This window comes from Coffea eugenioides, chromosome 11 (assembly GCF_003713205.1).
Source record: "Coffea eugenioides isolate CCC68of chromosome 11, Ceug_1.0, whole genome shotgun sequence".
NCBI lineage: Eukaryota > Viridiplantae > Streptophyta > Magnoliopsida > Gentianales > Rubiaceae > Coffea > Coffea eugenioides.
The window spans coordinates 37,669,479-37,696,399 of record NC_040045.1 but is presented as its reverse complement, the minus strand read 5'-3'; the positions used below and the strand labels follow the sequence as shown (position 1 = coordinate 37,696,399).

The window sequence follows — 26,921 nt, the reverse complement described above, 5'->3', positions numbered from 1 at the left end:
GTTCTTTAAATAGCAGTGAAACAAAATTTGTTTCTACCATATCCCGTAGATCATTGACTACCAAATAATGGCCCAAATTTGGTAAGTTTTATCACTAAAAGTTGAAACATTTGACAGAAAGATCTTTCTTGTCATGAGTTTGAACTAATAAAGATTTTCATCGAATACATTCACTCTAAAAACAACATATGCTTTTAAGATATAGGCTCTTAGTACCACTTTTTGGTTTCTTTGGATATAAACTAAGAAACAGTACCTTATAGAAGTAGAATAACAGCCAACCACAAATATCTCCTAACAAATCTTAACCAAAAAATATTCGTTAACAACTCAACACAATCTTCTACTGACAAATCTCCTAAACAATCTTAACAGGAATTTGAAAATTCTAACAAACTAGAAATAACCAAATACTAAAAATATGGAACAACTCCTAATAATTAGATTTATTCAACAACTATTTTATTTATCCCGGTGCTAGAATATCTCGAAAAGTCTGCAGAGAAGTTGCATATTTCAACAAATTTCATCCATTATATAACTTACAAACAAGGAAAAGATATCTTCTATATACAAAGTTCAAAATCAATTACTAGTTTTTTACAATCACGTTCACCTAATGTTTCGGTGGATATCCATTTGTTCATTTTCTGTTAAAGGAACTTTACTTATTACTACAATCTTTTCTTTACACTTCTCTAAAGTAGTATGAAATATTACTATATTTAATTCTTAACATGTCACCATTGAACCAAGGGTTAAGATTCATTGGAAAGTAATCAATCAATAGTATATTATTTAATTATTCTTATTCTGTGTAACTTTCAGAGCACGTTTTGTGTTTAGTGTCTTACATTCATTAATCTATCGCTTTAGTTTGTTTATATCCATGTTTTTTGGAAAATTAAAATTCGTAGATAAAAGATGTCCATGCAAATGCCCGGATGAATGGTCTAATTATATTGCTTGCTTATCCACAGGAATGACCATGCCAACACTATATTAATACGCCAACCCATTGGTAATACTTGTTTGTATTACTCGTACTTTTGCGGTTCTTAGTAACTTGTATTACTTATTCTTTCTTCCCAATAATTGTACAGCCCATCATCATCATTCCAATTTTAATTCAATAATCTTCATCAATTCTGCACATATAACTATACTTAATATAAATTCGTGACATACCCACATTTCAATTTTCAAAATCTTATGGCATGCCTTGCTTGACATGGTGTTTACTTAGGTTCATAAACAATCGATGATATCAAAATCATAAACTTCTATCATACAATAGTATTCTCTCCGCATCATGATCAGGAATTTAGCAATTAATCTTCATCATGTCACAAGTAATTTCAATTTCATAGCTAGGGGTGAAATTGCATAGAATTTGGTTATCAGATGTTTGACCGAATTTAAATAATTAACTTAGGGATTTTCTATTGTGTGCACGTTAGTATGGATAAGAAATAATTTGCTTAATTAAATGGATTAATTATTTCATATTTTGAAAAGTTATTTTAAGGAATTCACATGTTAAATGACACACGTAACCTTTTCCCTAATAATAGACATCACAAATCTTTTGCTAGCACTTAGAAAAGCAATTTAGAACTATGAAAATTTTAACTCATAGTAAAATCTTCAACGATTTGAGAAAATATATTAAAGACAAAACAAATGCAAAATCTAATAAAGAAATCATCAATTCAATTGAAAACGTTCTTATATTGGAAGTTCAAACCATTTTAGTTTTCAATGTGGTTTCACATTAAAATCATTAATTTAGTTTTGACTAGTGTTGTCAAAAGTCACGAGAAGTTTGTTAAATTCATTTATCAAATAAAAGAAAAATAAAACCAAGTAAACCAAGCACATACAATTTGTCTAATTAAGAGAATTTGTTTAAAATTCACCTAGAGACTACATTCTTATTTTGTCGATTTTTTTGAATTTATTTTTACGTATTTTATTTTTTTACAAATCTTAAAAATTTTATTATTCTATGTTTTCTTCCAAAATAAATTGTATTTTCATTTCAATTTGTCATTTTCCAGAGGATAAAAAGTTTCAAGTTCATAATTGTTTTCCCTTTTTTAGCCATAAAAGTCTTGATTTGGTTTGGTTTAGAATTTAGGAACCTACTATCTTTATGTAGTTAAAAAGAAATAAAAGTATCAATATAAGTTACTTTAACAACCTTGACAGTATTATGCATCTTTTTGATCCATTAAAAAAAATAAAAGTACAAAGTTGGTCACACTTTTGTTCTTAATTATACGAAAATGAATTATTAGGTTTCTAAATTAATGTTGCAAAAAAAAGACAACTAAACAAAAAGAAAAAAATAAAAAGAGAAGAAATTGAAGTACAAAAATTCAAACTTTCACCCTATCTTTATTGGTTTATTTGAAATAGAAATAGGCTTTTTGTCATTTGTAAAATTTTATGCGCATCAGATCTTCAATCTCACTCTTTGAGCCACTCTTTGTTCCACTTTTTATTATATTGTTTTCTCCTTCATAAACAACATATTTTAGTTTGTTTTTGTTTCCTTAAAATTCAATAACTATTAACTGAATAAAAATAAATACAATAATCCTAAAAGAGCAATATATAATAGAAAATTTAAAAATCTTATTTTTTATGCATTTTAATTTTTTGAGTTTGTTAAATTTTGTGTATTACTTAATTAATAGCTATTGGATTTTAAGGAAACAAAAAATAACTAAAATATGATACTTATAAATGACAAATAACAATATAATAAAAAATAGAATCGAGAGTGACACAAAAAGTGAGATAGAAGATCCGTTCCCCTTGTAATTTATCTTTATGGTGATGTTATCTATGTGTTGGCCAAAAATGGGAGGGACTGGAAAGCTGATTGGCATTTCAACACTCAATAGGATGCCCCATTTCAATGCATAAGAGATATCTATGTGCTGTTATCTAGTCTCTGTCCATACGTAAACATGTGTTTGTTAGCATGGGGTTGGCCGTGGTGCCGATAGGCCATAGTTAACGAATCAAGGGTTAAACAATTGTAAAAGCCAATTGCATATGCCAATCCTAAATGAAAGGGCAGTCTCTTCGCAGAAGAAATCGTTCTTCTCTATCCTCATCTATCTTTTCTCAGGGGTATTTTGAGTTAGGGATACAGGTATGGTTGGGTATAGTGATTTTATTTCGTCCATAACTTAGAGTACGTTGCGCGGTTGTATTTATATATTAAATTAGTGTACATGAACAAAATTTATAGGTATAACAAAATCAAAAAAATGTATATCATTTCATATAAAGAGTAGAATAACTAGATAATTGTACAAAAATTCCAACTGTACCAAGACCTTGCTCTGTTAAGTTAAATGCAAAAGCAAGCGAATCTTCACTAATGGGAAAAAAAAAAAAAAAAAGCAAAAAAGGTTTAGTGACTCGAGCATGTATAAAGAAAGGAACAAAGATATTTTCCTGGGCTCACGAATCACGGTCACCCCTTTTCTGTATGCCCTTTTCTTCTTGCTTTCTGAAATAGATGAGCATGCTGTCTCAAGCTTGCCAAAATATACCTAGTTTGACAGACTAGTGCCGTTAATAAAGCAAAATTCCACCAGTGTCACTTTGAAGTCTAGCCATGTCTTGCTTTGCCCCTCAACAAAGTTTTCTACCACTTTGTACCTCACAATTTTCGCTATTCATAAAATGGACATTTGGTTTATTTTTTGGGTGAAAAATCATTGGCTGAGGTACTGACAATTTGCTACTCACATGTATGAGAATGAGTGAGGCGCATGCGACCGTGATGGGGCATTGGAAACGAGGATTAAAATCCTTCCCATTTCTTCCCTCCATTTATGTGCAAGTTGTTGAACTAATTATAGAACTAATTGTATCTTGATCAACGATTGATGATTTTGTAATATCGTCTCTTGCCAAAAAGTGTTTTTGATAGCACAGAATTGCGAGAGACTTCCAAATTATTAATCAATTGCAATTTGTTAATTATGAGTGGAGTACTTCACTTTTGGCATGCCAAGCTCTTAAATTGAGAATGATAGTTTTTTTTTTTTTTTTACTTCCCCTAACTTGTCTATTACCTCCCTACTCCAATCCTGCCAACCAAGATTGAATCTTGATCTACCAAGCAAGTGTTCAACTCCTTGATCACTAGCCCTTACGACTAGTGGTTTAAATTGAGCAAGTGTTCAACTCCTTGATCACTAGCCCTTGTGACACTTTATTTAAATTAAGAAGTAAGAGAGGCTTTTGAGGTAACTTTTCAAAATCATAGGAGTTATTTTTGCCAGTTTTCAAGGCCTTGTTTGGCAAGCAATTTTTTGGCCAAGTTTATCTGTTACAAATTTTTTAACAACTTTAATTACGGTAATCTCAAAAAATTTCTCAAAAATTTTAAACTATACACTTCAAAATATCCAAAAATTTACACACTTCAAAAAATTTTCTACAACTTCTACAGTAAATTATAGTAAAATTTTAAATAAATACTCAAAAAACTCACTTGCCAAACGGGACCTTGATTATAATGGGTGAATTAGGGCAATAGTAAAACTTAAGAGGTCTAGATAAGAATATATTCAATTATAGTGGGATTGGGAACGCTAAAGGAGGAACATCTTCGTGACTTTTTGTTATAGCTTTTCATGAATGGAGATTCCATATTTTGTAGAACCATCTAATGAACTTAGTAGCTCACATGTATTCTTGATTCCAATAAATGGAAAGAAACCACTTGTGGCATCCTTCCATTATTAGAAAGAAAAAGAAAAGTGCCTCTAGATAGGAAAAGAGAACCTGCTTTCACTAAGTTGGCCCACTGGGGTATCTCCATATCCGCAAAATGCAAAGATTCCAAATAGCTAGCTGAAATAGAAAGGATTCTAAAAATGGGGCAAAAGAGGTACACTAATAAAAAGAGCAGCATTGCCTAATACCAACATTAACGAGATCATTGTCTGAAGAAAACCATTGTCCCATATTTAGAAATATTAAACTCAAGGTAGGTGCAATGTTTTACAGCGATCTAGTCTCCTCTCTACAATAATAAAGCCTATGTAGGTGTTAATTTGGTGTCAACTTTGTTTGTTTTCAAATTTACCCTTATTTTTGTTATTCATTAATCCTTATTTCTATTATCCATTAATTCTTATCTCTATTATCAACTGATACACAAATTCTATCTAACCAAAATTACCTCCCTTTAATTCTCACATTCTTCCTTATTAACGGTTTTTTACTTCCAATTATACATATTTCTGTATAATACATTGTTATTACATATTACATAAAATGATTATATTCACTTGCACTATTTTTGGAATTCTTTCAATTACAAATATTTTTTGACAAGTTATACACGCATCGAGTGTGCCTCGATAAAGCCTATGTAAGTGTTAACTTGGTTCTAACTTTGTTTGTTTCCAAAGTTACCTTTATCTCTGTTATCCATTAATCCTTAAGTTTATTATCCATTAATCTTTATTTCTATTATCAACTGATACACAAATTCTATCCAACCAAAATTACCTCCCTTCAATTCTCACGTTCTTCCTTATTGACGGTTTTTTACTTCCAATTGTACATATTTCTGTCTAATACAGTTTTATTACATATTACATAAAATAATTATATTTACTTGCATTATTTTTGTGATTCTTTCAATTAAAAATATTTTTTGACAAGTTGCACAAGCATCGAGTGTGCCTCGATAACTAATGTGTGTAAGAGCAACAAGCTCTTGACCTTTAACAACTAATGGTGCAAATCCAATAATAAGGATCGGATTAATTGGTAAATTCACATTTCCTAAGTAATAAAACAAATAACGTGTAAGGATTAAAAACTAATTGAACCAATCGTTGTTCCTTTATATTTGGTCCGACCCCTTATCCTATATCTCTCATTCTCTTGCACTGGATGCGATCCAAAATTTGAAAATACCGAATACATAAGACTAGGGAATCAGGACAAACATGCTACATCAGAATATGCAGGTATACTTTTTTTTTTTTCTTTTGGACTTGGCAAAACATGTTTACATGAAATGTAACGAAAAAGAAAGAGTTTTCAATAATCATGGTCCAGAAGAGTACGTGAGTGTACAAGATTTTCTGCTAGCTTCTGAATACTTGGAGCTAATCAACAATGAAATGAAAACACACCCTCTAGATTGAGAAAATAAAAAGTTAATAACTAAAACAGTCAAAAAGAAAAGTAGGGTCCATTATAAAGAAAAAGAAGAAAGATTATTCTTGCGGCAACATCTGAGTTATGTGAGATGGGGGAATGAGTCTATAAAAAGAAAACCTAACTTCAGTATTCCTTGCATATGCATGATATGCAATGTTGTCTTCTAAATTGTTTGATATCAATATGTTCTGATATCATGCTTTTTACAATCTACCGCAAAAAAAAACCAAAAACTCCAGAAATATATTGAGGCCAGAACAGAGACTTCAAGACGATAAAGAAGAATGGAAGCAAAGAACGGTGGGCAGGTCCAAGGCAAGAAGAAGTTTAGGTTAAAATGGACCAAATTACTCCATGATTGCTTCGTTAAGGCAGTAAATCAGCTTGGAGGAGCATATGGTAAGGAAAAAAAATTTAATTTCATCAAAAACAATTTTGGGAAGCAAACATACTCCTTAGTTCTTAAATTTCTTCAGCTAAATAGAAAATTTGCCATGCATGTAGAAGCAACTCCAAAAGATATAGTCAAAGTTATGGGAATCAGGGAAATTACTACAGACCATATTAAAAGTTATCTCCAGGTATCCTAATTTCCAATGTTTCCAAGAGGTGAATTGGAGATCAGGTTTGCTTGAACTAGCACTAAGTTCTCCTTCTTAATTTTAGAAGTACAGGCTAAGTCAAGAAGTATATGGGGCAGCCTATACAAAAGCTGCATGGAGTGGTAGTAGTAAGATGACCCTCTCTCTCTATCTCTCTCATTTTTGTTTTATTTATCATTAATTTTCATTATCAACATGAGAAGACTCCTTTATGTACATCTGCCTCCGATATCTGAAAATGTTTTCTGCCTGCTGGTGTACATATATTCTTATCATCTTTTCCCATGGCAGGAATGATGTTGGAAGCAATTCAAGAGAAAGAGCAAAGAAGGAATCTTGCAAGGCAGATGAATGAGTAAGCAAACTGATGTTAATTAATTTTCTTAAGGATTTTCCAGTTTCCAAATCGTAAACATTTCGTTTTAGAGCATCAATATGCATCCAAACGAGCAAAGGAAAGAGCCCACTGATTGAAGGGCAGACGAATAGCTGCAAAGAGATTGAGGTATTTATTAGATAATGTCATTGAACTTCACTTTTTTTCCTTTTTTTTTTTGGTTTCTTTCACACTAATTATCTAAAAAGAAAATAATACCACTCTTAAACCCTTTTTTTCAGTCTTAAACCTTGATTCTGCTATGTTGAATCAGAATTGCAAAGTAATGAGAAAAATGTCCATTGTCCATTTTCTTTACTTTGACTGTTCAATAATCTATAATCGATATATCAAGCCCGGTAACTAATTTTGAAAAGTTCCAATATGGAATATAACTGCAAGAAGATTATTCTGAATATCCTAAGATTGACAACCCTGATATTAGATTGTATAAAGCTGCAGTCCTTTCCTTTTTCCATGCCACAATTTCGAATTTCTAAGCCAAGATCGATGCAGATAACTGGATTCTTAAAATAGTACTGCACCTAAATAGTTAAAGCCCAAATGATGGTACTTTACATAAATGGTCAAGACACACATGACAATTCAAGCCGGCTATGGGCTGCCATCGGTAACTTTACAATTTTATTTTCATGGTGTGTACTGGCTTCACACCATTAGTATATTCTTCCCTTCTTGTACAATCAATTCTGCAACAGTTGAACCCAATATTTCGCACATTTTACCTACATGATGGCTTTTAACCTAGGGCTATGCAATGTGTGATCATATATGTGTGTTAGACTGAGACCACATTTGGCGTTGTAATGCATTTCTTTTAACCATCAAAAATGCTTTTAAGGTATTTGGTAACTAATTTCTCAATCAATTTTTATCTAATAGTGAAGTATTTTGAGTCTATTGAATACGGTGACTCTCGATTTCATTCTTGTGTATGTTAATTTACACTTCAAAGGTACAAGTGTTATTCATGTGTCTAATTCCTATCTTATAATAAGCTTCTAGTCAACCAATCGCGATGCAAGTGCAAACTATACTATAAAATTTGACTGGTTGAATTACCTTAATCAAAAGTTTGTAAGCAAAGTATCGCAAGCCTAACAAATCGAGTATGTCAGATAATGCACATACAATTTGTTCTCACACACGATATATATGACCAATATCAACATCTATACTACAACTAGATTCTAATTGCTCTTAAGCGAAGGTTCCAAGGACAATAAATGGGCAGAACTTGCATGCTGAAGAAGCAGAAACCACAAAATGTCAGCTTTTTCCGCCAGCCACCAATGATCAACTTCCTGTTCATCCATTAAGCAGCTGGTTAACATTGTATGAAGCACCCTCAGCGAATCATGTCAAGCGGATACAGGCTGCTAAAGCTGATTATGCAAATGCATCAGTGAGCAAGACAGAAAAAAAGTTGCAAACCCTTCAGACAGCTAAAGACAAAAGTGCATGGTTATTACGAACAAAATCTAGTGAAGGCAAAGGTTTACTTTCTTGGCCTCCGGCTTCAATGAGAGATGGGATTTTTGCGGGAAAAACAATGACCAGGCATCAAAGCTATCGTGATCTTACATCAACCAGTGGTGGGCTTCAAGTTGGTGGCAAAATTACTTCAACGAAAGGCAAATTAGCTACAGAAAACGAGCCTATTGACTTGAATGTTTCAGCTCAAGATATATATGGCGCGTTGAAAAGGGCTCTATAGATTGAATAGAAATTAAATGATCTTGTATAGAATGTATTGAGAAATTTCAAGTTAATTTGTCTGTAATGAAGAATAATGCAGTGTAACAACAGGATAGGTCGAGGAATGTGCAAGTCACTAGATTCGAAGTATTTATGGAGAAAAACTTCCACAGGCTTACAAACTCCTTATCTTCCTTGTTAGTGGCAAAGAAGAAATCACTGTAGATAAATCTTACTTTGCAATAGTCATTATTCCATCATTTTTCTTATGCACCACATTACTTTAAAAAGCATTCAACCATAGGATTGGCAGGGTTACAACCGACCTCAATGAAGTAATATTTATTTGCTTTATGGGAGAATCTAAACCTTATAAAGGGAAAGAAAAATGAAAGTATTAAAAATCAAAGAAATAATCTCATAATCGTCTGGCTAATGTCGGGAAGATTTTAATAAATAAGGTTGGTTCAAAAGTGAATTTTATATTTTTGTATCTCACGCAAATGATCTAGACGATTCCATAGTCTCACTGTTTTCCAAGCATAGTGAAGATAAGCTACTGAAAATTTGAGTTTGAAAATGATAGTCATGAAATAATTCTAGCAAACAATCAATTAGTTGTCCCATGATTAATTAAAGTTAGAAAGCTCTAACTTCTAAGCTCATTAATTAATCATATATTCGTTTTTTGAGGGATGAAAATTTTGATATTGCGGTAGGCCTGCCTAAAGATGCAATTGTAAAAGCCCTATAGGGAAATTCTTGAACCTTGCTCATACGGCAATCCAGTCAACAGGCACTTCAATAATGCCCAAAGGCACCATCACGTGAGAAGTTGATGTGGCCTCTTTAATATAGTATCCCTTTAATTATGGGTTGTTTATCCTTTTTCTTTTCACTTCTCTGGTTGCTATCCAATCGAAAATTTTCAGTCAGTAAATGTTGACCTCTAATAATCTATAAATAAGTACTGGAATTGCACCTTATCTAGGTTTCAAGCTATGTAGAATGAAAGTCTATTGGCAAGAAAATACATAAGCATCATAACTTCTTCTTTTTTTCACATAAGCATCTTTTTTTCCTTTTTAAGTAGAAGATTTTAAATTCAAAATCTTTTAATCCCTTCTACTTTATCATCCAACCCAACCCTTCCCAACATCTTAACATAGTAATTATGAAGTTACCTGAAGAAGAAGGTAGCTTTATGGATAAACAATGTAGGGAATCAAATCATTCCAACTTTGGCAAATTGGTATTCTATATTTTTTAAGAGAGAAAGTGTGTAGAAATATGAAATGCAAAAGGGAGTGTTCGTGTCATATTTTTTCTCAAATAGAATAGAAGTTTTGTTGAAAAATGAAGATGGTCAAACAATAATGGGTGCTGAAATTGGAGTTCAGTTTACATGTTTCCTCAATTCATTTTTGTCTTAGTTTTGCTTAGAAACCAGACAAACAATTAATCTTCTTGTGACTTTATATTCTTTTTTAGACAATTTTGTGAGCCTTCAAAGTCAATTGTGAAGAATTAAGTGTCAAAAGGTAGCATAGACATTTTCAAATGGTGAAATGCTGATAAGACAAGTATTAACTAGTATTTGAAAATGGTGAAATGGGCACTAGAGTAAGTGCTCTTTTCCTATCGATGATTACAATTCTATCATACTAATTAGGACCGATTGGTTTTTTTTTTTTTTGTGGAATTTTTGAAGAAAAATATACTGTGATGATTTGACGTACATGAAATAAAAAAATATTAAGAAATGTGTTCAAAAAAATGTAAAAATTTTTTGGAAAAAAAATGAATTTTCAAACAAGGCCAAATCGTCAAAGCATTGAACACCACAAGGTCAAATGCATGCCTCATTGCTGCATAGAAGCATAACATTGTGGAAAGAATCAGACAAAATGCAAAATCTAACCCTAGGAATAAACCGAACCGACCACGTTTCAAAGGTGGAGGTCTAAATAACTAGAAGGGCCCCTGCACACAGCTTTTCCCGTGACTTCCGCTTACTTTGTCTGACCAATATCTATCAAACATTGATGCTCTGCAGTCTCTTTTCATATTTTCATTCTGCTTTTAGTCCTTGCTTGCTTGGCAATTGGCCCCATTCTTGTTTTATTTTCTCCTTTTCATTATTCGTGCTATCACTGAAGTGATAGTAGTATTTACCATCCATTCAATGTTTTCCTGGTTTATATTCTAGTTTTTTGACAAATTTGCTTCCTTGTTATGTAATCTCAGTCTAATATATTAGCGTTAGGATTGAAAGATGAATCAAACTATTCGATACTTTTAATCGAGTTGGATTTAATATGAACCAATCAAATCAAACTTAAATAGTATTTTATGCTCAATAAACTTTCAAACTCGGATTAAATTTGACTCGATTAATATAAAATTTCTAATTTTTGAGTAAAAAATACAAACTATTTAAACTTGCTTGATAAAAGTTAGTTTGAGTTCAGTTCATTAAATAAATAAACTAAATTTGAATGTAATTTTAAACTCGTTAAAATAATCAAATAAATTTGAATATTAAGTGTTTGATTTAGTTAAACTCGTTTACTCATTTACACTCCTAGCAAGTACTTGCTTTGAATCACAAAGTAATGTCATTATTAAGCAAATTCATTGCATTTTACCTGTCGATCATGACAAATGGTTAACTCTGGTATGAAAATGTTCCGGACATGCACAACCCCCTTAATTTTCTTCTTGAGGATATTTATTAGCAGAACACAACCTCCCTCATTTTTATGATACCAAAAATCTAAGATAAAAACAATAATAAGAAAGGTCATTCATTAAAAATGCAAAGTTCTACGGTAGAAAGAACTCAAAGGAAGAGAGATTAGTGTAGGAATGACTTGTGTATTGTTACTGTAAAAAGAGCCAAAATAAGATTTTTTTTGTATTGGCAATTTGGCACTTGCCAAATGTCCGTGTGCTATATTGACCATTACCGATACTACAACCAGTTGTACAGAACAATGTATCAGTTGATGTATATAAAGAAAAAAGATTATTAAAAAATATATTAAAAAAATGTAATTTTTTTTAAAATAAAAAATCACAATCCAAACATAAATTATATTCAAACTTATTCGATGATTTATCTAGTTATGCTCGACAATTATCACATTTTAACCCAAAATCATCAAGAATTTTGGTCCAATAACTTCCCAAAGATAGGAAGTAAAGCATCATTAGGACTGACTGGCAACTACTGCACACATTGAGAATCAATTGACCAAATACATATTTCAAAGACGGTGACCTAGAAGACCCATTGTTCAAAAATTACAGAGAGAGAGAGAGTAAAAGAAATAAAGGAAACGTAAACTAATTGTTAAATGGGGAAAAAGATATTTTTTACCTGGATAACATTAAAAGGTAAGAGAAAAGTATTAACAGCGCAAAATTAATACTTTCTAAGGATAAAATCGATATTTCTTCTTAATAATAACTGCTCACTTTGCTTGTGGTGATTAATTTTCAATATTGTTGAATTCAGTATTATAAGAGAACTTTAATAACCAAAAAAAAAAATTATAACAGGACTCGTAGAGAAAAAGAAGAAATGTAAAAAACCATAGACAAACAGGTTCTATAGCCCATGCTGGACCAGAATTTCCGCCTAAACAAAATTTTGGCGTCCCCAACGACCTCGTATCCACGCAACAACTGTCTTAAAAGAAACGAAATGTCCGAAAAATATGCCAAAAACAAACAACAAAAAAGTGCGGTGCTGTTCAGCTACTATACTCGAGACTCCTTGTTTCCTAATCTTCTTAACCACCTCACCAAAAATAACTCTAATCCCTCAAGCTGGAAGAAACAAAAAAATTAAAATAAAATGAAATAAAAGCAATCCCATATCTGGAAATCTTGCGAGAATATAGAGTTTTAAATGAAGGGGTGCTGAAGGTGAAAATGGAGGCAGCTGAGGCAGAGTTGGAGCGAAGAAGCAAGTTCTTGAACAGCTTAATACTGAAGAAGAAAGCTGTGGAGCAAAAAGAGCAGCATGAACGATTGAATGTACGTTTGAGAGCTTCTGATATGGCGGTGTCTTTGCAGAACCACGCCTTTAATTGCGCTAGAAACAATCTTGACTCCATGCCTAAAGGGAAGCTGGATAGTAAACGCCTTGCTCTTTCTCTCAAGAAGGTATAACAGCTACTGCACAAACTACATACTTGTAGTAGTACTAATTTTTTAGCTTCTGGTCTCTAGATTGTTCAATCTTTTGGATTTTCTTTGATGAACCTTGATTTTTTGTAGTTTCTTGGTATAAAAATTTGTGGGACTTTTATTTGCTTTTTTGAGTTTACAGAGCAAGGGGGTACTGATTTTATTCATGTTATCTGCTTAATCTATTAATAAGGCTCGTTTTTAGATTGCTCTCTCTCTCTCTGGTGCAATTATGGTAAATTTGATGCATCGAAAATGAATCCTCTTTCTTCTTTTTTTTTTCCTTTGGAGTACATGACATTGGGAAGGATATTAGGGTGCTGTGATGGAATAATTAGAGTCAACAGTGACATATTGCTTTGGTGAGGGGTGGCCTTAGCATATAAGCTACCCTTAGCTCACTGCAAAGAAATGATTGATTGCTGGCACCCTTACTAGATACCTAGAATTCTTTATTTATAATTGTGTATTTTTCTCTTAATTGGACTACATTGTGCCAATATGTTCTTTTTTGGTTCTCCAAAGATTCTTGATGACTTTACTTAATGACATCGTGCCAAAGATTCTTTTTTTGTTAAGGGAATGCTTTACTTTATATATTTATCTTGCTGTTGCTGGTCTGATTGATTGCTAATATCCAAGGGCAGAATCAATAGAAAACTCGTATTTTCAACTTTGGTTCGTATCTGGCTGCTTTTCTTGGATACTTGATTATTCTGGTTAGTTTAACATGGTGATTGCTCGGTGTTAATGCAACATCTAGATCACTGTCCTCCTCCCTGTTTATATTTGTGGCAATATGGTTTTTGGACCACGTTTGTTATCGCATTTGAGATTATACTTTGCAGGCTGTACATTTGACACTATATACTGCAAGTGAAATGTCTTTTGACATAATATGAGGAAATTTCATTGGGCAGTGAGTTATGTTTTCCAAAATGTGCAGCTTGCATTTCAAATTTCGAAATTTGTATTATTTGCGCCTAAAGAATATCTGGAATTACTTTAAAAACTATATATATGTGTATATCGTTTGGCTGTGTAGTCTTCATTTTCTGAGCTTCATCATTCTTGTTGAGTTCTTTGCTTTCATGTTTCAAATTTATTGAAAGGAAAATATAAGCATGCTTTTTTGAGCCAATCCTGCTGTTTGGTATCAGCAATAAGTTATGTTGATGGTTGTATTTCCTATGAAAATCGAGAGTTAGTTTCATTGCTATTGCTGAATCTCTTTGCCAAAGGACTAAAATCCTGCTGGTAAAGTTTTTAGAGGATTGATTACTTCCGAGCTTTTTTTTTTTGGGGTAAGTACTTCCAACCATATTTCTCTTTTGCCAGCATTGTTTCCTTTTTTTCTTTTTTTTTAGCTCATAAGGTGTTTATTTACCCTGTATTTACTTCTTTTTACAAGTATTGGTACAAGCTGCTATGTGCTGTAATACATCATTGTCGTTTCATGAACTTGACAAGTTATAGGCAGGCCACTCTGAAGAAAAATTTAACTATCTAAATTGAAGCAGGAGAATTGACGTGACATCGGCAAAGGAAGTCTTAATAAGATCACATATTGCACAGTTTTGCTAATTGGTAATAGGGACCGTGCATCCTTAATGGAACCATTCCACCTCAAGTTTCTGTACCTGTAACTCAATGACTTTCTATTATCTTTGTTAATTTTTTTGCTATCCTTCTGGCAATATGTTTGGGGTGTCATTTTGGCCAGTAAAATTAGCCTTGAAGGACTCTTTTTTTTTTTTTTACCATTTTCTTGGGTTTCCATTCTTTTAAGTCAAATAAATGGGGAATCAAACTGAGTCTTGTTTGATTGACCAACAGTGCAGAGGGAAGCAGTTGGTAATAATGATACGGCCTCCCAAACCCTTCTTCTAGGTGATGTTCATGATTGTGCCCTTTGCAGGGTATAGCATGTGCAATTTGGCATCTTAGATCATTTCTTGAAAATAACATCTCAGGAACTATGATTCAGACAGCAAACACTTGATCTGAAATGATGGATGGCGTACCTCATTTTATCATCATTAGATGCAATGAACTTTGTGTTTAGGCCCTTGATGCCCATCTTTGTTGGTCTCAACTTAATTATGTCTTCGTTTTGTTTACTTTTGTGTACTCCTTGTTAATAAGGATATACTGAAGCATGGTTTTCCTTCTCAAATTATTCTCTCGACTCAAATGTATTACTCAGTATGCATGTCTAATAAGAACTAAATATTTTCATGTGAGGGACTTTTTGAGTCCAAATATAGATCATCATAGAATGTCAATTTTCATGTTGCATGTTTCATTGTAGCAAAAACATATTAGAGTATGAGGACTTTGTCTTCTGTCTTGTATTGTACAGCTCGAACTTCATATAATCAGGGTCTAAAAAAATTCGGTAGAATTATGTTAGTATGTTAGCAATTATCTTCCTATATGATCACGGGAAGGTTTTCTTTATTCGGCCAGCTTCATAGTCTGAAACCTTAAGCTTGACATAGAATTTTTTTTAGGGATGTTTCTTAAAGATACCTTGGTAACTCTGATACTCCACTTCTTATTCCTGCAACTAATTCCAATGTTCGTCCAGAGGTAATTATGGTAGAATCAAGACTAGATTGCTTATATCCCTCCCTTTTTATTTCAAAGATATGTCTCATGAGAATGCATTGTTTTTACAGTCGTACAATTTCATATGGTAGACAACTTCGGACTACTGGATAATGGTTTGTGTATTGGCCTTAACAGGAATTTGATTCAACATATGGTCCGGCTTGGCATTGCATTGTTGGAACAAGCTTTGGCTCATACGTGACACATTCCACTGGAGGTTTTTTGTATTTCTCAATCGATAAGGTCTACGTTCTTCTGTTCAAGACTGCTGTTGAACCATTAGACCGTTGAAACTCATGGTTATATTATACTCTGTAATTGCAAAGATCTTGAATCCTGAATGCCTTTTGAAACTCAGAACCTTATGTACAAAGCTGAAGGGAAAAACAAAAACAAAAAAGAAGAAGAAAGAAATGGACAATATGTAATTCTTCTCTGCCTTCGTTTCTGTGTTGTATCTGATAACTGACCTATTGAAAAGAGGAAAAGGGGGAAAATGTAGTGTTTTTAACTATCCTTTAAAGTCCATAGGATTAATTGCAGAAGTTTGAATGTTTCATGAATTCTTGAAGTAGAATCTTGAAGATGAACAATCCAGCAGTTAGACATACTGTCTAAAGCACTTCATCAACTCCACAATTCTGGTTGATGACCAAAAGTAACAATTTATGTGTACTTCATTTTCTGCTCGTAGAAAGAGATATATTTTTCATCCCATCAAAATATTTCGCATATGAAAATTCTGTTGCGAGTTTCTGATTTTCAAACATGTTCCTCCTTGGAATCTCAAATAAGCTAGGATTATAAATCTGGAGAAATTGACGTCCTAGTTACAAAGGTGTATGGCATGGCAAGAATCTAAAATCGATATATAATTGCTAAATATTTGGTAATTCAACAGAGATTTAATCTAATTTTTTTTTTTTTATTTGGGAGCAAATTATAGAGAATTAATTCTTCTAAAAATGAAGGAGCCAAACACAGCCTAACTGGGATACTCGACAAATTTTCTCAACCAAGCAATTTAGGACACGTAAAGTTCCTCCTTCAAGTACTCTTTTCTTCAGCCTTCTTCTACATCATCTTCTTCTTGTCTGGACTTAATTTAGGAGTTCGAAAAGACAACGAAGCCTTGTCCTTCATCCTTTAAAACCTGTCCTTTCCGTCAACTGATGAGTTTGTAACAGCTTCACATATGGAAGAGAACTTAGTGCAAGATGCCTCAGATACTCCTCTCCAACAAGAAGGGATGCCCCATGAAGTTCTATTTCTTGTCTTGTCTTATCTTCCTCTATATGAACTTCTTGTTATGGCTCAAGTCTGCAGATCAGTAAAAGAAGTTCTTACCTATGATATCTTGCCATGGCTGAATATGGTGGTGGGAAAGCCATTGAACAAGCGTTTCAACGATGTCCATCTGCTCAAAATTACCTCAAAAGCAGATGGTAGGCTAAAAACTCTGGCCTTGTTGAATTGCTCAAAGATTACAGACGAGGGGCTTCAGCAGGTCATAGCAAGAAATCCTTACATAACCAGAGTATATTCATGAACCCTTTTATTCTTTTGTCCTGTCTTTGTCATCCTTTAGTGGGAACAGGAGATATAGTAATAAAAAATTAAATTTCATCTTCCTCCACGATGCATGTTCTTTCTATTTGATTCTTCTTTATGTTATTGTTCAAAGTAACTACCTTTGTTTTAGGGGATGGAAATCGATAAGGTATGGTTTTAGTTGGACTAGATAAACTTTGTTGGTCTGTGATGTGAAGCTATGTTGGCATAGTTAAGGACTAAAGCTATGCTCTAGAAAAGCCTGCTGTCTCAGTTCTTCCCTTTTTCTCAGCTCTGGTTACCAGCTTGCACCAGCTTAAGCCCCAGTGGAGTGATTGAAGCAGTGAAGCTGCTTACCAAAAATAAGCACAGATTAAAGAGCCTAAGGATCAACGGCATCTATAATTTGAAGAAAGAAGATCTTGAAATACTACACTGTCTAATTGATGATGAAAGCCACCCATGGCAGAAGAAAGGATTGAACTTCTATCATGAGTACAAAGAGTTTTCAACATTTAAACATTCATATCCTCCTATTGATGTGGAAATATGCCCAAAATGTAAAGAAGCAAGAGTGGTTTTTGACTGCCCTAGAGATTCTTGCAGAAGTATGAGGCAGCAGCAGAAGCTTGAGTGCAGGGGATGCCAACACTGCATCCTAAGGTGTGAAGAATGTGGTATGTGTATCAAAGATGAAGATCCAGTAGAGGCAGCTTGTGTGGATGTATTATGTTTAGGCTGCTGGCTTCAGCTACCAAAATGTAGTTTTTGCAACAAACCTTACTGTAGCCAACATGCAGATCAAAAGTGCAGCCTAGTAGGCTCTTCAGGATTTGTATGTATAGATTGTCATGCAAGATTTATAGAGAATTAATCATCACAAGGGCACTAGAACTTTTAGCAATCAGATGAAATGTGTTAACTGTTACGGATTAGACTTGCATCTGAGAACTCCCACTCATTTGTTTGGTTGATTATAAGCATCACATCTACTGCATAATACCTCCACAGACTTTGAATTCTCTACCAAAAAGTCGTTACTTTCATATATTGGTTATATTTACCACTGATGCAACATTCCCATTGCTTATTGTAAATTCGTCACCTAAATGCAATTTAAGAGTAAAATTAACAACTACGAAACAAAGAAAGGTCAAATCCAACAAGTGCCATTATAAACTTGACCACTCGAAACAATTTGCAGCAAAGGAGACATCTCAATGTCATTTACTTCTACCAACCTTCTGCCCAATAAAAAAGAAAAGATGATACAAGACAATATGAAGAGTCGAGACAACTCTATGCAAATTCATTTTCAGGTTAAAAGAATACAATCCTTGAGTACAAATTGACTCTAATCTAACCTAATTACATCAATGGTTCGAAATAATCCCAAAGCCTTCTTTGTACATGTTAATGTACCACTCACCTCAAAGCAACTTGCCAGCTATATAATCCAAGCAGATCCCAATGCCAACCCTAGCTCAATTCAGATGACCAAAATTGGGTGTGGCAGAAGTTGTAGCAGTTTTCCACCCAAAGGTTTCTCAAGTGTCAACGTAGTTCAAAAGCAGCAAAAAGTAAGAGATCAATGTTTTACAAGAAAGCAACACCCCAGAGCAAAAGACCAAGTGTTATGGAGTTAAAAAGGACACCTTTCTCGTTTAAATATTGTGAATGGCAGCCAGATACCGTGGAGTTCGACGATGGAGCTAGAGAGGTGCCATTTGTGGTGGTCCTATTCCTCCCACCACTTCATAACAAACAAAGAAGAAAAACACAAACTCTCAGATGAAGCTTTTGGACATAAATAACAGAATATGGATGGCAATACAGAGATAGTAGACTAACTCAAAAACCATAGTTACAAACTCAATGCTTCATACCTTCCTGGAAATATACATGAATTATGACCTGCACAAGCAGAACGAACATTAGTATTTGATAATGCAACAAATGATGTTACAAGCAAGGAGTATAAGCATTTAATCTACACGAGTGCATAGAGCATTTAACTACAAGATTCTTTATTTAAAGTTGAAGAAATCAGTCTTGGTATGTTTTCTTTCTTCGTCTTTGTACTCAGTAAATACATTCACCAATGACTTCACTAACTTCTCCAAGCTGCGATTTAGAGTCGTCCAATAGCTGATTATGCAAAAACCTTAATTCAGATGAAGGTATGCATAAAATGCAAAGCCAAGAACCCCCAATCAAAGAAAAAGTACGACTTTTACTCCATTTGCATCTGTGCTTACAGGGAGAAGAAAAGAAATCTCCCGTTGAAATGCCATTTCATAGCTATTGATTAATTTTTTTTAGTTGTTTCTTTATGGCACCTCACAATCTCAGTAACTAAGATAACAAAGTGTCAAAAGTCTCTTCGTAAACCAAGTCAATGCATAACAATATATTTATTACTTACTGGGATCCGAGGTTGTGACGGTGGCAACCCCATTGAAGTCACAAGTTCCATCTGTCATACCCATCTTGTGATAATAGGCATCAAAAGCATATGATGCATGTGCTACCACAGTATCCGGATCATAACATGGATTTCCTTGCATTAACGGATTGCAATCCACTTTTCCAGGGCCACAAGCCCAATCGAGGGCTGCTTGCAGCAACTTCTTATCAGCTCCTTCCTTCGCAACACAGTAAGTCTGATTCGTGGTGTCATTTGCAAGAACAGTCCCAGAACCTGTCAAGTGTAGGATATAAACAGGTACACCATTGGCATTAAAAAGTCCCCAGTTCTTCTCTGAAATAGACCCTGGTCTCAGATCTTCATTGTATAGCTCATAGATGTAGGTGCTCAGTGCAATCCCAGGGTGTTTTGGAGTCCCTGTGTTGTTAAGAACATGCCTGATAAGGTTACTATTGTAAGTATTAGCATTATCTAGAGTGGCATCTGGCTCAGAAGAGTCACCCTTTGAAGGCCAACCAGATTCAGTGATTATTATGGGAATATTGGTGAAGTTCAGATAGGACATGGCAAAATATGCTGCATCCACTACTGCATCAAAAACATTAGTATAGTGCAGAAGAGTGTTACGGTCAACAGCTTCCTTGGTCGGAGGAAGAGGACGAAACAAAGCATAGTCTAACGGGATTGCACCATTTGATTGTACATAATCATAATATGGGTAAACGTTGAGCATAAGGAAGGAGCCAGTAGACTTCAAAAACTTGAGCAAGGGAACCATGACTGGCTCCAAGGTGCGGTTGAAAAATGCTTGAGAAGGTGGGAATGAATCAAGAATAATGGAAGAAGAGTGCGGGGTGGATACTTTTATCTGGGAAGCAAGATTAGAAGCAACTAGGGCAGACTGGATGAAATTCATTGCAGAGACCAGGACTGGGGCAGCATTTGGAAGGGTTGTCAGAACTTCAGATCCAACAGCTATAGCAGTGATGTTGGTAGCAGGAATATGGGCAATAACATTTCGGGAAACCCAATTGGCTGCTGTGGCATTTGACTGTCCAATTCCCAACAGTTGATCATTTGGTACTGATACAGTTACACGAATTCCAGTATTAGCAAGTGCGAGTAACATAGCTCTGTCAGCATCATACAACCTGACATGCCGGATTTGCTGAGCCTTGAGAAGGGCCACAACCTGAGTTGGGTCAGGCATGTCAGACAGGTCTGTACCTATATTTACACCAATGAAACCATCTGGAGGACAAGGACCCAAAAAACAATAAGATGTTTAGCAAAGGCATTGGCTGAGCAAGAGTTGGAGCATAAATTATTCTAATTCTCAGAGGAACTCCAACGAACATGAGTGTCATAAAGAATTGAAACCAAATACCATCTTAGACTGCATAGTTAATATAATTCAAAAATTTGAAATTCAGGAAATCGGAGCAAGTTTTTCTGCTTCATATACAAGAACAATCAATCTGCTATATAAAGCACCTGATTCATGACTGTTTAGGGAGACACAAATGATCATTGACTCAGCAAAGCCCCTCATAAGAACCAGTCACTTTAAATTAGTTGCCTCTTGCATCATCATTGCATCCTATCATTCTAAAATTCTAAAAAGACCCCTGGCAAAAAATGAAGTAAATGAAATTTAGCAAACAATCAGCCATCAGCATCAGATAGAATTATTGGTTTTGGGTTCATAGCACTAGGGCCTCTATTAACTGAATCTGCTGGTGAAGGGGCACAGTGAGTTGCAGGGCAGAATCAAGAGGAAGAAGAGAAAAAGATTGTGAGAAATTAAATGTATAAATTAAATCAAGGCAACAAACCAAAGGGCTATTACTTCCATCGTAATCATCTTAAATGTAAGGTATCACGCAGTCTTTACGGAAACTATAGTTGAAACCAATTGTGGTTTTTTCATTTGCTAAACCGATGACATCAAAGATCCTCCTCAAGTTCAAGCAATTTTGCAGTCCAGCTATTCAATAGTCTTGATTACAAATATGATAGATAACAATAGAAGAGTTCATCTCTAAATCAATATGGAACAAACTACCAATTTTTGCTGGGTAAGGACACTCAAAATTAGCTATACTACAAAGCACAAACAAGATTGGTGGGCAGCAATAGCCCCATCGCCTTCAAGATTTCGGATATGTATTCACTATAAGATTTTGTAACAAAAACAGGGCCATAAGGAAGTAGATAAAGACACAAGGAAATATGTATCTTTAATCCCTGTATTCAATTGTCATTATCATAAATTGCAAAATGTTGCTGGTTATTCAAATTGCTAAACTTATACCTACAAAGATATGTTATCTTGTTCTTTTATTTGTCAACTTCTCTTTTTCATTAATCACTTGTTTCTCCAACAGGTATGCTTTTACAATTAGGTTAAAGCTTCAAATATATGCCACTGCCACATGTTCTCTCTTATAGGAGCCCACAATGGCCTTCCACACCACCAGAGGTCATAATCGGTAGAAAACAGACAATGCTAACTAATTGATACAAAGCCTCTCTGCAAGAATATTGGTCCAGCATGCTACTGCTGAAAATTTTTTAGGAATCAAATTTCTCGAGGAAGAAAAAGTAGCTTCTATAAAAAGCCAGAGTAGATTCTTACTGTAATAATATTACTCCATGGATATTTAAAGACTAGAAAATTTTTCAAAGCACCTTCTGTAAGATCTAAACAAGCATAGGAAGAAGTACATGCATGGAAAAACTGTCAGATAAATGATGGGCACATATAATATAAAATATTGCATCACAACATTGTCAGCTTGTCACATGTAGACATGTTAAACATCAAGCAAGAAAATGACAATAATATTCTTTAAAAAATTTGTTGGAACTTAATGGAAGAAATCGTCCTCCAATATAACTTTTTCTTTTTCTGTGGCAGCAGGAGTATCTTAAAGAAAAACCTACATGAGCTGGGCCGCAATAGCTTAGGTTCTGTAGATGGTCCAGGTCAGATTGAGGGCTTCACCAAAAATTTTTTAAAAAAAAATCCACAGAAAAGACCCTACTTTGGGAAGAACAAAGAAAAGATTCTCTCTTTCTCTAGAAAAGTCCCTATTTTCAGCGTAGAAACAGCCACTTTGTCAAGAAAAATGCTTAATAGAATTGCTTACCTCAAACAAAATTCAAAGCTTACGCTAATCAACTTTTGCACTTTTTTCTAGCTGATATAAAATCTTTCTTCTCAACTTTACGCTATATTCCTAACACCTTTACCTTAACCAAGACACATCCTTTTGGTAAAGGGTCTCACTCCCGCATACAAGCATATTGCGCACAGGGAAAAAAAAAACTAAAACTAGAACAGCATAATATTGCTACTGAAAAAACTAAAACTGCAACGTGAAAACAAAATGAAAAGAAACTATCGCCAGCTTGAATGAGGCTAAAACAATAAACAGCCGGAAAAAATACAAGCTGAAGACCACCAACTAATGAGTAGTGCATGAAGCTAATCAATTACCAAGTAAAGAGTTAGTTTTTCAGCCAAAAAAAAAAAAATGTAATAAAAAATTGAGCCCGAGAGATGGAAAAGATGAAAGAACTTATGGGAAAAAAAATACAGTGGAACTAACGGTAGAAGAAGGAAAGGAACACTAACCTTCAGGCAAGCTAGTCAGTCACCAGAGCAGCTGGAAAACGCAGAAATTAGTAAAAAGAAGAAGAGAAAAGATGGCCCTTTATTAAATTCCCCCATTTTATTTCTCAACCCAAAAGTTCAATCTTTGGGATGACACATGAGTCCCCCTAAAGCATAGACTTGAAGAAAATGAAGGTTACTAATTCGAGGTGGACTGAAACGTCTGATGAGTGAAGGGTCCGCTCTGCTCTGGCGGCTCTGCTGAAAGGAGTGAGGGGTGTGCAAGAGAAGAAGGGCAAGGACGAGGGGGAACAATTTGGTTTTTTTAAAATTTATTTTTAGCTATTTTGGTTTTGGACAGATCAAGATTTTTATGTCAGAGATCCGATGGCTGAGATTAAATATGTCCTTATGATCAGGTTCTTTTTTTTTTTTTTATCAAAATATGACTCAGGTTCAGCAGATGGAAATATGACTCAAGCATGACTATCCTGTTTGGCTTGGAGGACCGCTGGCTTGGAGGACCGCAAGAGTAAAGTACTTTTGGATTTTGCATTTGACGGGTTTTACTTTAAACCCCTGTCTGTCTGAATGGCAGGGTGTGGGGTATGGGTTTTCCGAGCCACACGACGGTTATTTGTAGGTTTTGCTTAAGTTTTGAGGATGTTTCGTGATGAAATGATTGACCAGTTTGCCTCCTGCACCTTTGATTGTGGACTAGGACGTTTGACCAAACTTCCATGGTGATATGAATGCTTTTTTTTTTTTTTTTTTTCGACACATGTGGGGGTTGTCCGGATCAATCCTTACGGGGCCCGACTAATTCCCTGCGGCCCGGGTCCGGCGCCCCTATCCCCTGATATGAATGCTTAATGTACAAGTATTTAGGAGACATTAAAAGGCAAAAATTAGATTTGTTTATAACGAAAGATTACATTAGAAAAATTGGGAAAAAATTGGTTTAAGTGAAGTTAAAGGTATGAAAAACAACACTAAATCAAGAAAAATTGCATCCTTTTTTTCACTTTCTTTCTTTCTACAACAAAATCGAAATAAAAAATAATATATATAGTGCATATCATGTCAAATAGATGATTAAAGAACAAATTCCTTTAAAAAATAAATAAACACACAACAAAACCCAAACAAATACAAAAAAGAGGGCATAAAAATGTTGACCCCGATAGTAAATTATTTGAGATAATTTTGTGAAAAAATACTGTAGTACTTTTTTGATATGATGTATGTGAGATAAAAAGGTGATTGAAAAATATGTTGATGATGCAAATAAGTCAATGTGTTATGGATCGAACTAAATGAATTGAAAGATATCTGAGGTAGGGAGGGGAAGGAGAGGGAAGGAATTGAGAATGAGATCAGAAATAAGGAAAAGGGAATAGAGAGGGAGAGGAAAGGATTGAATTGATTAGGAAAGAAACTTGGAACAACGTATTACATGCCCTGCCTGCAAATGCAGATGAATTACTTATACAAATCTTAGCTTTGAGCTCAAGAAAACAGCCTGCTAGTAACTAACTACTTTTCCCGCCAAATAACTATTCTTCATTCCGTTATGTCAATTGCTAAGCCACGTGACTCTCTTCATGCTATCACATTTCTGGTGCTACTCCCTTGCTGACTCATCCCAGTCATTTGTGCATGACAATTTGGACTGATTCCAGGCCATAACAATACCTCTCCCTAAAACAATCCTAGTCTCTAGGATTGATTGATTTGGAAAGAAGGAAATTGAGCATGAATGAACGTCCAATCCTCCCAAGTGGCTTCCTCAGGTTCCATGTTTTCCCACTGCACCAATACTTGCTCAACTTCTTGACCCTTCCTATAGATAGTCCTTCTATCCAATACTACTGAGGGGGTGACCTCAAACTCACTATCTGCGTTCAAGGTAGGCAAGGTAGTGCTGACTGGAGCCTCCTTTGGTGACTTCTTGAGCAATGAAACATGAAAAACAGGGTGTATGGTGGATCCTGCAGGTAGCTTCAGCTTGTATGCTACAGTCCCCACCTTTTGTTCCACCTGATAGGGCCCGTAGTACTTAGCAGTCAGTTTCAAATTCCTCCTTACGGCTACTGAGGTTTGTCTGTAAGGTTGGAGCTTCAAATAAGCCCACTCTCCCACTATAAACTCCCTGTCACTCCTCCCTTTATCAGCCATTTGCTTCATTCTGTTCTGAGCTTTAAACAAGTTCTCTTTGAGCAAGGAATTCCAGCCTACTCTTTCCTGTGCCCAATCCTCCACAGCAGCTACTATTGTTTTATCGGGCCTCAGGTTCAGTTGTATAGGTTTGTAACCATATAAGGCATGGAAAGGGGACATTTGTAGACTGCTATGGTGGTTAGTGTTATACCACCATTCTGCTACAAGAAGCCATTTCCTCCACTTCCCTGGTTGATACATACACACACTCCTCAGGTAGCTTTCTACACATCTATTAACCCTCTCAGTCTGTCCATCAGACTGAGGGTGATATGCAGAAGTGAGGTTTAGCTCTGTGCCAAGCATCTTGAAGAGTTCCTGCCAGAACAAGCTAGTAAAGGCTTTATCCCTATCAGAGACAATGTGTGTTGGTAGGTCATGTAACCTGAAGATCTGATCAAAGAATGTCTTTGCTACACTTTTAGCAATGTAATGAGAAGTCATAGGGATGAAATGAGCATATTTAGTAAATCTGTCTACCACCACATAGATGACATTACAACCAAAAGATTTAGGCAAACCTTCTATGAAATCCATGGAAATTTGTTGCCACGCTTGCTCAGGAATGGCCAATGGCTGCAACAGTCCTGGATAAGCGCAATTCTCATTTTTACTTCTCTTGCAGACATCACAATTCTGTACATACTGTTCGACCTCCTTTTTCATTCCAGGCCAGTATAGGTAGCTTTTGATCCTCTGATAAGTACCATGATTCCCAGAGTGACCTCCAAGACAAGAATCATGAAAACAGGAAATCAATTTTTGCCTTAGTCCAGCCTCTGCTCCTACCCAAATCCTTCCTTTAAATCTCAAAATCCCTTGGTTATAAAAGTAGTCAGGTAGTGCTTCAGCTCCCATGGCCAACCTCAGTAGAACCTCCTTTGCCATGTCATCACCATTGTAGCTCTCAGCTACCATTGACAGCCATTGAGGCTTGATGGCAGTGATGGCATGTACAAATGTTTCTGCTGACTCCTCCTGCTCTCCCCTCCTTGATAATGCATCAGCAACCACATTGTCCTTACCCCTCTTATACTGGATCTCATAATCCATCCCCATAAGTTTAACCAGCCACTTCTGTTGAAGGAGAGTGTTTATTTTCTGATCCAGCAAGTATTTGAGGCTCTCATGGTCAGTCTTTATAATAAAGTGGTTCCCCATCAAGTAGTGTTTCCATTTTTGAACTGCTGTGATGAGTGATAGGAGTTCTTTTTCATAGGTGGATCTGGTCTGGTTCTTCTGGCCCAACACTTGACTGTAGTAAGCTATAGGTCTCCCTTGTTGCATCAGCACAGCCCCAATAGCTAACTGACTAGCATCAGTTTCCAATTGGAATGGTTTTGAGAAGTCAGGTAATGCTAATACTGGAGATTTACTCATGACCTC

At 34.9% G+C, this 26,921-nt stretch overlaps 4 protein-coding genes across 4 annotated transcripts; 3 read left to right on the top strand and 1 right to left on the bottom strand.

The window, feature by feature from the left end:
• Positions 1 to 6,378: 6,378 nt before the first annotated feature.
• LOC113753866 (myb-related protein 1-like) lies at positions 6,379 to 9,101 on the top strand. The gene is made up of 6 exons (XM_027298129.1): positions 6,379 to 6,609; positions 6,715 to 6,791; positions 6,877 to 6,940; positions 7,104 to 7,167; positions 7,239 to 7,317; positions 8,420 to 9,101. Exons 1-6 carry the CDS (start codon positions 6,495 to 6,497, stop codon positions 8,924 to 8,926), a joined length of 906 nt encoding a protein of 301 aa, XP_027153930.1. The 5' UTR covers positions 6,379 to 6,494; the 3' UTR covers positions 8,927 to 9,101.
• Positions 9,102 to 12,652: 3,551 nt separating this feature from the next.
• LOC113753802 (dynein light chain 2, cytoplasmic) lies at positions 12,653 to 16,231 on the top strand. The gene is made up of 2 exons (XM_027298046.1): positions 12,653 to 13,080; positions 15,853 to 16,231. Exons 1-2 carry the CDS (start codon positions 12,847 to 12,849, stop codon positions 16,006 to 16,008), a joined length of 390 nt encoding a protein of 129 aa, XP_027153847.1. The 5' UTR covers positions 12,653 to 12,846; the 3' UTR covers positions 16,009 to 16,231.
• A 554-nt stretch (positions 16,232 to 16,785) lies between these two features.
• LOC113753087 (F-box protein SKIP28-like) lies at positions 16,786 to 18,287 on the top strand. Its single transcript, XM_027297174.1, has 2 exons — positions 16,786 to 17,254; positions 17,561 to 18,287. Exons 1-2 carry the CDS (start codon positions 16,913 to 16,915, stop codon positions 18,140 to 18,142), a joined length of 924 nt encoding a protein of 307 aa, XP_027152975.1. The 5' UTR covers positions 16,786 to 16,912; the 3' UTR covers positions 18,143 to 18,287.
• A 202-nt stretch (positions 18,288 to 18,489) lies between these two features.
• On the bottom strand, positions 18,490 to 21,275 carry LOC113753450 (glucan endo-1,3-beta-glucosidase 3-like). Its single transcript, XM_027297604.1, has 4 exons — positions 21,191 to 21,275; positions 19,694 to 20,947; positions 19,155 to 19,182; positions 18,490 to 19,021 (listed from the first exon to the last, which is right to left on the bottom strand). The coding sequence occupies exons 1-4, from the start codon at positions 21,246 to 21,248 to the stop codon at positions 18,865 to 18,867; spliced, it is 1,497 nt and encodes a 498-aa protein (XP_027153405.1). The 5' UTR covers positions 21,249 to 21,275; the 3' UTR covers positions 18,490 to 18,864.
• Between the last annotated feature and the right edge of the window lie 5,646 nt (positions 21,276 to 26,921).